This window comes from Dromiciops gliroides, chromosome 3 (genome assembly GCF_019393635.1).
Source record: "Dromiciops gliroides isolate mDroGli1 chromosome 3, mDroGli1.pri, whole genome shotgun sequence".
NCBI lineage: Eukaryota > Metazoa > Chordata > Mammalia > Microbiotheria > Microbiotheriidae > Dromiciops > Dromiciops gliroides.
In genome coordinates, this window is record NC_057863.1 from 358,562,802 (window position 1) to 358,575,559 (window position 12,758).

General features: G+C 37.0%; 1 protein-coding gene across 4 annotated transcripts in view; it reads left to right on the forward strand.

The window, feature by feature from the left end:
• Positions 1 to 12,166, forward strand: part of DDX6 (DEAD-box helicase 6) — a 44,879-nt gene extending 32,713 nt beyond the window's left edge. For all 4 annotated transcript variants that reach the window (XM_043991388.1, XM_043991386.1, XM_043991385.1 and 1 more), the window contains exons 12-14: positions 5,611 to 5,712; positions 6,477 to 6,659; positions 7,804 to 12,166. In XM_043991388.1, coding sequence (XP_043847323.1) covers positions 5,611 to 5,712; positions 6,477 to 6,652 — 278 coding nt within the window. In that variant the 3' untranslated portion in view covers positions 6,653 to 6,659; positions 7,804 to 12,166. The remainder of the gene's footprint in view (positions 1 to 5,610; positions 5,713 to 6,476; positions 6,660 to 7,803) is intronic.
• The last annotated feature ends 592 nt before the right edge of the window (positions 12,167 to 12,758 follow it).

Below are 12,758 nucleotides of genomic sequence, written 5' to 3' on the forward strand. Positions count from 1 at the left end.
TGCTATATTTTCATGAAAATGAAGCCTTCCTTTCTGTCATTGATATCCTTGGGGTATATGTTTTGCAGTGGCATCTCTTGGTCAAAGGATATAAACATTTTAGTGATTCTTGACATACTTCCGAATTGCTGTCCAGAATAGTTGGACCATTGCACAGCCCTATGAGCTGCACAGTAGCGTGTCTTTCCACAAGACCTCCAACATTCCTATCTTTTTCAATATCCTCGATGTTAAGTGAAACCTCAGTTGTTCTGATTTACATTTCTCTTTTTAGTCATTTGAAACATTCTTTTATATGTTTAATAATTTGTAGTTCTTGTGAGAACTGTTTATTCATATCCTTTGACCACTTATCTTTTGGGCAATGACTTTTTGTCTTACATATTTTTGTTAGTTGTCTACATGTTGGATATCAGATCCTTATCAGAGATTTGATATAGCCTAGTTAGGAAACTAAACATAAATACATGAAAAGCTGAATAATACTCTAAGGAGGTAGTTAAGAATCAGATGAATGAATGGTATATAAAATTCCTGGTGTTCTTCTATAAGTAAGTAAGAATCTGTGAGTTGTGGTCTGGAAAGGTTTCACAGAGGAAAATGGAATTTGAACTTAGGGCCTTGACAGGTGAGTAGGGATTTGGATGTATGTAGAGGAGAAGAAAGAATATTTCAGGCAAAGGGAACAAAGCATGAGCAAAGGATTTAAAGATTGTACTTCAAAGGAAAGTGTGTTTGGAAGGAGTGGTGATTAGACTGGTTTTGCCAGAGCAAAAAGTTTGCATGGGAGAATTGTAAGCTATAAGGTAGGGAAAGTAAGTTGGGGGCCAAGCTTCAGAGGACTTTGAATGCCTAGCTATGAAGTTTTATCTAATAGGCAGTAAAAAGTCATGAGAGACTTTTTAGTAGGAGAGGAACATAATTTTAGGAAGATTGGTCTGATGGTGTTATACATGGTGTTTGGAAGAAAGTGTAAGAAGAGTGATATGGCAATCGGTTAGGAAGTACTGCGTTTGTCCATATGTGATGTAATAACAACCTGATTTAAAGGAATGGACACTTTATGAACACAGTTACAAAACATTTTTCACACAAGGACAGATCTAAACAATTGAAGAAAGATTAATTACTCATGGGTAGGCTGAGCCAATGTAAATAAAAAGAATTCTGCCTAATTTGCTTATTACCAATCAAACTACCAAAGACTTGTATATACAGCTAGAAAAAAATAAAAACAAAATCCATCTGGAAGAACGAAAGGTTGAGATTTATTAAGAGAATCATTGGGGGAAAATATGAAAAAAAGGCAGCCTAGCAGGACCAGATTTCAAACTGTATTATAAAGTGATAATTACCTAAACACTTTGGTACTGACTGGCTAAGAAAGAGTGGTGGATCAGTGAAATATATTAGGTACATAATGCATAGTAGTAATAACCATAGTAATCTATTGTTTGAAAAATCCAAAGATCCAAGCTTTTGGGGTAAGAACTCACTGTTTGACAGGAATTGCTGGGGAAACTAGAAGGACATAGACCAAGACCTCAAACCACATATATACCAAGATAAGGTCAAATGGATAAATGATTTAAACATAAAGGGTGATATATTAAGTAAATTAGGGGAGCATGGAAAAAAATTACCTGTCAAATAAGGGAACAGATGGAGAGGATTACAGGAAGTAAAATGGATAATTTCAGTTACATGAAGTTAAAAAGCTTTTGCACAAACAAAACTAATGCAACCAAAATTAGAAGGAAAACAGGAAACTGGAGTGGCATCAGGTTTCTCTGATAAAGCCCCTCATTCTCAAAATATAGGAAACTGACCCCAATTTATAAAAAATATGAGCCTTTCCCAGTGGATAAATGGTCAAAAGATATGACAGCCAGTTTTCAGAAGAAGAAATCAAAGCTATCGTTAAATCACATGAAAAGTTCTCTAAATTACTACTGATTAGAGAATATAAATCAAAACAATTCTGAAGTACCACCTCTCACTTATCAGATTGATTAATATGTCAGAAAAGGAAAATGACAAATGTTGGGGGGGGCATCAAAAAATAGGTACACTAATGTACCATTGATCAAGTTGTGAAGTAGTCCACAACCATTCTCTAGAACATTTTGGAACTATGTACAAAAAGACTACAAAACTGTGCATACCCTTTGACCCAGCAATTCCACTGCTAGATCTTTATCTCATAGAAATTAAAGAAAAGAGGAAAAATATTTATAGTAGTTCTTTATTGTATCAAAGAATTGGAAATCGAGGGCATGTCCATTAATTAGGGAATGACTTAACAAGTTGTGGAATGTGATTATGATAGAATACTCTTGTGATCTAAGAAATGATGAGTAAGCAGGATGGTTTCAGAAAAACCTGGGAAGACTTATATATATATATGAACTAATACAGAGTGAAGTGAGCAGAATCATAGTAACAGCAATATTTTAAAGATAATCAACTGTGAAAGACTTAGCTACTCTGATCAACACAGTGGTCTCAGATAATTCCAAAGGACCCATGATGAAAAATGCTATCCACCTTCAGAGAGAGAACTGATGAACTTTGAGTGGATTGAAGCATGTCTCTCTTCCCCCCCCCCCAATATGTAATGGATCCGATTTACTAGTGTTTCTTTTTTTAAAATAATAAACATTTCTATTTAAAGTCTTGAGTTCCAAATTCTGCCCCTCCCTTCCTCCATCCCTGAGGTGCTAAGCAATCAGAAATAGGTTATACATGTGCAGTTATGTAAAATATTACCATATTAGTCATTTTGCATGAGAAAATTGAATAAAAGAAAAAAATAGAAGTGAAAAATAGCATGCTTTAGTCTGGGTTCATTCTATCAGTTCTTTCTTTGGAGGTGCTTTACACTTTATCATTAGTCCTTTGGGATTGTCTTGCATCATTGTATTGCTCAGAATAGTTAAGTCATTCACAGATCTTCATCAAACAATAATGCTGTCCTTGTCCACAATGTTTTCCTGGTTCTACTTACTTCACTATACATCAATTTTTTTTTTTTGTGAGGCAATTGGGGTTAAGTGACTTGCCCAGGGTCACACAGCTAGTAAGTGTTATGTGTTGGAGGCCAGATTTGAACTCAAGTCCTCCTGACTCCAGGTCCGGTGCTTTATCCACTGCACCACCTAGCTGCCCCCTTTATACATCAATTCTTAAAGTTTTCTAGGCCTTTCTGAAATCGTCCTGTTTGTCCTTTCTTATAGCATAATAATATTCCATCACAATCATATACCACAGTTTATTTAGCCATTCCCAATTTATGAGCAGTCTTTTGATTTCTAATTCTTAGCCACCACAAAAAGAACTGCTAGAGGGGCAGCTAGATGGCACAGTGGATAGAGCACCGGCCCTGGAGTTAGGAGGACCTGAGTTCAAATCTGGCCTCAGACACTTGACACTTACTAACTGTGTGACCCTAGGCAAGTCACTTAACCCCAATTGCCTCACCAAAAAACCAAAAACAATTAAGAACTGCTAGAAATATTTTTGTACAAATAGATCTTTTTCTCTTTTTGCTGATGTCTTTCGGATTTAAACTTAACAGTGGTATTGCAGGATCAAAGGGTATGCACAGTTTGATAGCCCTTTGGACATAGTTCGAAATTGCTCTCCAGAATGGTTGGGTCTGTTCACAACTCCAGTAGTGGATTAGCACCCCAGTTTTCCCACATGCCCTCTCTAACATCCATTATTTTCCTTTTTTGTTATATTTGCCCCTCTGATAGGTTTGAGGTGGTACTCAGTTGTTTTAATTTGCATTTCTCTGATCAGTAATGATTTAGAGCATTTTTTCATATATTATAGATAGCTTTGATTTCTTTGTCTGAAAACAGCTTGTTCATATCCTTTGACCATTTATCAATTGGGAAATAACATGTATTTTTATAAATTTGACTCAGTTCTCTATATATTTGAGAAATGAGACTATTATCAGAGATGCTTGTTTCAAAAATTCTTTCCCAATCTTCTGCTTTCCTTATAATCTTGGTTGCATTAGTTTTGTTTGTGCAAAAGTTTTTAATTTTATATAGTTAATTTCAAAATTATCTATTTTATATTTTGTATTGATCTCTATATCTTCTTTCATCCTAAATTCTTCCTCTATTCATAAATCTGACAGAAACTGTTCCATGCTCTTTTAATTTGTTTATGGTATCACCCTTTATGTGTCAATCATGTCCCATTTAATATATGATGTGAGATGCTGGTCTAGTTTCTGCCATACTGTTTTCCAGTTTTCTCAGCAGTTTTTGTCAAATAATTAGTTTTTGTTCCAAAAGCTTGGATCTTCGGGTTTATCATATACTAGATTACTATGGTAATTTACTATAATGTAATTTGTACTTATTCTATTCCACTGACCCACCTCTCTATTTCTTAGCCAGTACCAGATGGAAGAAGCATACTTTTAAATTTTTTTCTCAAGTTTTTTTGTGTGTATTCTTTTGTAACATGACTGATATGGAATTATGTTTTGTGGGACTTCACATGTATATTCAGTATGTTGCTTGCCTTCTCAAAGGGGCATGGGAGGGGCAGGAGGGAAAGAGAAAATTTGGAATTCATAATTTTCAAAAATGAATGTTAAAATTTTACATGTCATTGGGAAATATTTAATGAAATAAAATATATTGAAAAAGAGAAGGAATGGACAAGTAACAGATATGGGAAAGGGAAAATTAGTAGGACTTGGTGACTAATATATTTCAGAAGAAGAGGCAGAAGTCAGAGGTAATGCAAGTTTTAAATCCTTTGTACTGGGAGAATGCTGATGTCATTCCTATGGGAAATACAGTGGGGTCAAATTTTAGATGTGTTAAGACCACAGTAGGATGAATATGCTTGTGGAAATAGCCAGTAGACCGTGCAAGTATGGGCCTGGAACTTTAGAGAGAGTTGGAGGGATATGGGTCCAAATTTTGGAGTCATCCTTATAGTAATGACAGATGAAACCGTAGATTTCAATGGGATCTTTGAGGGAGAGAGTGTTTTGAGAGAAAAGCAGTGAACCAAAATTTGAACCTTAGGAACATTCAGATTTAGGGATCAACAAAAAAGAAGAGAAGCCAGCAAACAAGAAATAGAAGCTATGAAGAAGAGGGAAAACGGTAATACGGTATCAAGGAAACAAGGTAGGAGGGAATTTTAAGAAGGTGGAAGTGGTCGTCAGCATCTGCTGCCCCAGAGTAGAGTATAAGAATGGCTGAGGGAAGAAAGTAAATGTAATTAGTGAATGTAATTAGGCATCATTATAAGTAGCCTTGGAGTAGTATCATCACAGTTATAAACTTAATCAGTTTCATTTCTGAACTCACAATTCACCAATCCTTATATTGCTCATATTTTTAGAGTTGTCTAAATTCATTATTTTTCTGCCTCTTTTCAAAGGTCTGAGAAGTGAAATAGTGTATAAGCAGTAGGTTATTCCTGTTAGGTTCATGCTAGCCTTGAGATGTTATTTCTGTTCAGATGTATTTGAGTAAATTTAAAGGCGATGTCACATAAAAGATGTTAGAGTGATGGTACAAAGAGAAATACTTGAATTAGAAAGCTTAAAGAAATTGTCTGTGTTTTCAGATCTGTTTACCCGAGGTATTGATATCCAAGCTGTGAATGTGGTGATAAACTTCGACTTTCCAAAGCTGGCAGAGACCTATCTCCATCGTATTGGCAGATCAGGTAAGGGAATGGAAGAAGGATGTTCTTCAGTGAAGTTGGGTTTGCTTAATGTATGATATGAATTTCTGGTTCTTTTGAACATTTAAGGTGACCCAAAGAGTGGGAGGGAAAAGTGTTAAAGTTTTCTAACTTTGAAAAATAATTAGTTGGATATAACTTAATCTTGTTTGGTATAAAATGCCAGGAATTGAATCAGTTACCCATTTTTCTGGATTGTACTGTCTTACAATTACTTAGCCATATGCTTACTTGAGATAAAAATTTAACCGTGAGAAATAGGAACACTAAGCAGATAATAATGTCTCTGGTTGTACTGTTTAAAGTTGTGTGTTTTGGCCACTTTCAATTGAATATCCATCTTGTCATATGAAATACTTATAATAGAATTTTTTTTCTTTTTTTTTTCTCTCTTTTTTTTTTTTTTTTGCGTGGGGCAATGGGGGCTAAGTGACTTGCCCAGGGTCGAACAGCTACTTAAGTGTCAAGTGTCTGAGGTCGGATTTGAACTCAGGTCCTCCTGAATCCAGGGCCGGTGCTTTATCCACTGCGCCACCTAGCTGCCCCCTATAATAGAATTTACTTTGAGATATGAAACATGAAATTTTAAAATGATATGCCTAAGGAGAGTGAACAAGAAGTAGTTTCATATACTCAAAATGGTGTCAAATTGAAATATTCATTCTTGATCTTGGCACTTAGAGACCTGCTACTGTAATCTAATCCCTTTATGCTAATTTTGGATTTCTTCTTTTTTCTCTTGATAGGTCGCTTTGGTCACCTTGGTTTGGCCATCAATTTGATCACATATGATGATCGATTCAATCTAAAAAGTATTGAGGAGCAACTGGGAACTGAAATTAAACCCATCCCAAGCAACATTGACAAGAGCCTGTATGTGGCAGAATACCACAGTGAGCCTGTAGAAGATGAGAAACCTTAACAAGCATGTGCGTACTTGACTTTATTTCTGAATCAGAAGAGTAGTAGAAATAGAAGACAACATTCTCCTTTCATTTTTCTTCCCCTGGAAACCTCTTCTGTCCCATTCATAATATGTAACGAAACAAAGAGATGAAACTCCAGTAGTAAACCTCCCCAGTGGTAGAGGTTCAGCAAGTAGATACTTGTATCTCTAGTGAGACTCTGATCTCATTAGGGATCAGTGAACTCAGGTCTTTCCTGCAGCCTGCTCACTGCAGTAACAGTTTGTATCAAAATGAAGTTGTGCATTGGGCAAGACCAGTATTTTAAAATAATACCAGACAGATGTAATCGTATGAAATAGCTTTGGAGTTTGTCATGACAGAACTAAATTTGTTGGTTATTTTTTTAATACACATTTGTGAGAAGGTACATACTATGCAAGTATGTATTCCCTAATAATGAAGGAAAAATAGAGTGCTGCTTGGTAGTTCTCTGTGAAAGGCATATGGAAATGGCATTCTGCCATTTCCTTTTTGACTTCATCACTGCAGCTAGCTTTTACACTCTAGCTGCTAGTGTTTGCATTGACATATCAGATAAGATCAGTTATTACTGTATCACAAGAAAATTAGTGAGTAATTAGGAACTTAGTGTGACTGCCTGCTGCCTCTTTCATGTTCTCTCATTTTTACTTAGAGGAATTGAGTTTTATTGCTGATACTGATTTTAAATAGTTAACAATTTGAAAAAAATTTCCTCCTAAATTAGCTGTCAAAATTTTAAAACTTTATTCATCCTTCCTACTGTGGAATTGCAAGCAGGCTCGATTCAGATGTATAAGATATCTTTCTCTTGGTTTAATTGTTATAGATTACCCTTGATATCTAGAAAGATCTTTGAAAAATGTTGCCCGAAAGGATGAGTACAATCATGCTCGTTCTCATTTCTGTTTGTGATGCCTAGCAGAAATTTCTCCTTATCCTTAAAAAAGGAAGTTTCCCTAAGGGGATAAAAATTCATTGGGAGCTGCTAGAGAAAACATATTGCTTCCATCATAAATAGCTAGAGAGAAGTTGGGGTGTTCCATTTAAAAGGATAGATTTTTATAATCCTAGTAAATTAGGACTTCTTTCGGGCATTAATTTCCTGTTTCTCCCCTTTCCTTAGGCTTTGACAAACTACAGAAGCCCATTTGGATCTGTGACACATTGTTTCTTTGGGAATGCTCTTCTCTTTGTGGGTTTTTCGTCTTCTTTTCGTTTTGGAACTATGAAGACTTAAAAAGAGCTCAGACTTTTTTTTCTTTTTAATCTGGCGGAGAGGAGAAAAAAGCTGAAAAGAAGGAATATACCTTTTTTTTGTTCCACTTGTTTGCACTGTGTGCTGACTGAACATTAGTTGCACTAACTGCTGGTTTTAAAAAATTTCTTCTGGGAGGCAGGGGAAGGAGGAAAAAAAAGGAAGAGGAGGGGAGAAACCCTGAAAAGAGAAGAATCTTGATAAACACAAGCTTGTCTACTATTTCAAAATTCTCCAACAGTTGACTAGGAGTGCATTTCAACTTCTCCCTGGTTCTCATCCGTTTTTAAGCCTAAAGAGCTTGTTACTTATTTGTGCGAAGTGCCTTATGCTATGAGACCATTCAGAATATCATCTTTCAGACACAGCCCAAGGAATCAACAATGGCAGTTCTTTCTTTTTTTTTTTTTTCCTCTCCCCATCCCTTTTTGGTTTCAGGTCAGTCTCCTTCCCTTCCCCTCCTCATTCACCCAAATACTCAAGCCCAGGGCTGGGAAATGAAACCTATTGGTAATGTTAAAACACTTGTTTTTTGTTTGGTTTTTCATCGGAGGAGTTGATATGCAACAGCAGTTCACCCGCACTGTAAATACATGTATTTAAAAAAAACCCAAGTAAAAAATTCTGGGCTGAGTAGGTGCAACATCATCGCTCCCGAAGGAAAGAGCAGTCTATCATTGCAGGAGCCATATGACAAGCCTTTGTGCTCTTCAGCAGAACACTAAAGACTGGTTTACATAAGCCTCCATTAGTAGTTATGGCACTTGATGTGTAGACATGTCAGAGCCTTGACCCTCTTTCCTCTGTGGCAAAGCGTGTCCCATAGAAAATTGGATGTGTATACTTGTATAAACTTTGTAAATACGTTTTTTTTCTGGGTTCATATATAACTTTTTTTTTATGAAGGTTGCTGGGATTAAGGGGATTAGACTGATTATGGGAGCAGCTAAAGATGAGAGGGGCTCAGTTTTTCGCAACACTAAACTCTACAAAGTGCTCCGGCCTCTTATTGTAGAAAGCAGGCCTCCATGGGGGAATCCCAGAGTTGAGAAAGGGAGCCTAGGGTACGTGATGAGAGGGCTATTCACTGATACTTGCTGCCACACTGCTCTACCAAGTACTGTGGAGGATTCTACAGAGAGCGCAAGGAAGCTTCAAAAATGGATAGCTCAAGATGTTTTTGAGATGCTTTCTGACATGCCTCCCTCCCCCTCTTTAAAAAAAAAAAAAAACAAAAAACTCCATAAACTACATGCTCTGAAAAGGGGGGGAAAGACAAATCTACCTTGCAGTGTAACTGATTCTAGCAGGTGGTAGTATATATAAAGCACAGATTTGAGTTTCAGAATATTAGAAGATACCAGTTTATTTAAACTGACAGTTCTGGAGCTTTTTTTTCTGTGGTTCATTTCTTGTAGTGTAAGCATTTATTGCCCCAAAACACTTGGATACACGGATTTTGTGCAGGGATGGGCAAACCCTGAGACCTGTTAACTTCAAAGCTACAGAAAGCTGCTTGCCATCCTCTATGTTTTGGCATGAGTTGCTGTCTGTCATTCTGCATTGTATATTGCTGGCAAACGCTTTATGGTCAATAGTGTTGCTTTAAATTGTGCCCCTCCCAACATGCTTGATGTTTGGCCTGATCTCCAGGCAAAAGGAGTGAGATGAATCAAAACCAGTAAACTTTTTTGTTGTTTTTTTTTGTTGTTGTTATTGTTGGGGTTTTTTTTTTTCTTTTCTTTTTTTTTAATTCCCTTTTTAGCCCAGTGTACTATAGTCGGTCAGGAGGCATCTTCAAAGTATCACCTCACACCTCCCCCACACCTAAGGCAGTTTTTCTGGATCCATTATTTTTCCAAAACCATATCAGATCCTATGTACTCTTCTATGTTTGTTACCTGGACAAAAGAATTGACCTTATGTTATGGTTTGGTTTTTTGATTTTTTTTTTTTTACCCTGCCCTTACTTGCTTTATTCTAAACAAAATTGTTTATAGACCAATCAGAAACCTGACCCATGCCTCCTGATCAGACTTAACGATGATTCTTTTCCAACTGTAGCAAGAGCTGCATTGCACAGTACAAACTCAGACAATAATTAGAGCTGTATGAGCCACATGCTGTCTTATCCAACCAATGTTAGGTACTAAATGTAAACGGTAATTTAGGAAATAACTTTTGGGGGGGGGGTTTATAGGTAACAGATTTTGACCAAATTTGAAATTCTTGCCCTTGTACTGAAGCAGCTCATTTTTTTTTTCTCCTGGCGAGACAAGAGGGATCATTTAATACAACAGAGATGGAGAAGCAAATGTAAATACAATTTTGTATCTCACAACAGAGTTTGTGTGTGAGTGAACAAGCAGGACAGTCCCACTCTGCCAGCCATGGACTGCTCTGCCTGGTCCAGGATGGGTAAGCGTGATGCCATGCTCCATTGGATCCCTCTTGAAGCACAGACTTAAAATTGAAAGTATTACTAAAGCTCAGCCTCTGATGAGGAGTGGCACTTAAAATGTCTGGAGTGCCATTATTGGACAGCTTTCTGTTAAGGCTGTTGTCCAATTCTGGTTCTTGACTCTTGAATAGGAATGCAAATGGAAAGATGCTCTAAAGAGCTAGGTATAAACCTGGTCTTTTGTTTTTGTTTTTATTTTAATCCCCTTGCAATAAGGACCATTGTAACTTTTGGGGGATGTTCTCAGATTCCAATTTTGGGGTGTTTTGTTTTGGGGGTTTTAATTAATGTCAGCATTTTCCATTAGTTCATTTGGCTTAGAACAAGTCCTTATTTTTAATAGTCAAACCACAGGTCCAGCATGTGGTTTGGCCTGTGGTGGTGCAGTTGGTGTAACAGAAAATATAACACTTAAACACTCTGCTGCCTCTTAGCCCATATTTTCCCCTTACTCCCTCCCAAATCCCCATTGGAAAAAAAAAAGCAATCTTCTACTTCCCTTTCGAAATGGAATAAATTTTGTCTAAATTGATCTTCCTGGGGAGGGAGAAAAAAGGGTCAGAGAAACCTAGATTTGTTTCTCAATTACCTCCAATTTGGTCCCAAGTTCAAAATAGGTTGGCCCCAATGGGTTAGTGGGTGGGTTGGTCATCAATATTTGTGTTCAGAATGAGATGGGAGCATCTTTCCTTTGTTGTGTGCTTTGTGCATGTCACCATCAAGCTTGGGTAAGAACCAGACTGCTCAGCACAAAGCTCTTGGTATAACTGTTGGTATCAAAACATCTCATTCTGGTCACTTTTTTTGTTCATTTGTTTTTGTTTTAATAGGGGTGGGAGGGAGGGTGTCTACACTAAGGATTTAGAAACACTTCAGAAGCTTGTAAGCCTCATCATCAACTCTTCTTAACCACACTGTTGACCTCACAGATGAGTAGCAGCACAAAGGTGAAATGACTAAATTTTCCTTTCGATTTGAGCCTTGTTAGTTTAATTTGCCACTATTCATTATCCTAAATTTCCCTTCTCTTTAACTGCTGTATATCAACTTTCTGGCAGTCTGGCCAGCAGTGAATTCAACCAGCAACCAAACCACCAGCTCCAAAGAGCAGTATTGGTTCGTGGAAGCTAAAGCAACTTACTTTAGTAAACTAGAACTAAAGGCTCATCTGTTAGATTGTGTGTGAATGAAGAAGTAATGATTCATGAGGCTAGAAAGAACAAGTATGGCATCCAGAGTCTGCCTTATCTGTAACTGGCAGATTCTAATAGAAGTGTATCTAAATTCACCTGTGGACAATATGGGGTGGGAAAAGGGTGGGGGGGAGGGGTAGGGTTATTAAGATACAGGCTACTGTATTTTAACCAATGATTGTGGGGGAGGGTTATCTGGAGAAAACAAAGTCACTATTCCCTTTATTAAAACAAAACTGGAACATTTTTTTTTCTAAAAAAATTAAAAGCTATTACTTTTTTTGTTCACTTCAAATGGGAAACTTAAATCCAGTGTCCCTAGCCACAAGGGACCGGTTCCACTGAGAAGTAAACAGTGGGGACTCAAATTTGAAAACATTTGGGCGAGGGGAGAATTGGCTTTCTGTTAATTGGCTAATAGTCCAGTGGGGCTGTGTTTTTGTTGGGATGTGTGATGTATTGTATGTACATGAATGTAGAGCCAAGAGTCTCTACTCAGTTCATAAAGTTCAGAAAAGATGGTTGGCAAAATCTTGATTTTGTTCATTTATCTCAATAAAAGCCCACTGGAACTCCAGCCCTGTGTGTGGTATTCATTCATGGCAGTGTATCAAGCTTTGATGCTTACCAAGACAGAGACCCTGTTTTTATTTGAAATTACCACACATAGTCAGAAATCATTCTTGTAACTTCCTAATGAATGCAGTACTTAGTTACCATGTCTTCATTTCTCTGAAGGAAAAAAAATGTGTTTCTCCCTTTGGCTTCCTTCCTATTTAGTTTTATTCTGCCTAAGTCAATCTTTACAACTAAAGTGAAGAATTGAAGCAGTGAACAGACTGATTTAGGGTAAGAAAATCCAACCACGTTACAAACAAGAAGGAACCTTGAGCAGTCTTCTATTTCATCTGGTGGATTTCAGGAAGGATTGCACTCAAGCCATCCAATAACATTAGAAAGTCTTTTGTAAAGAAGCTTTTGGAGAAGTTGTCAGTAAGCACTTAAGTGAACATTTATTATGCAAGGGCCCTATGCTGTGATATAAGAAATAGAATTTTAGAAAAGAAATAATGATCATCATGCACAAAGGCTTCATTTTACAGGTAAAGAAACAGAACCCTAGAGGTTGAAATAGATTACATCGTGCTACTAGCAACAGTGCGTTAGAA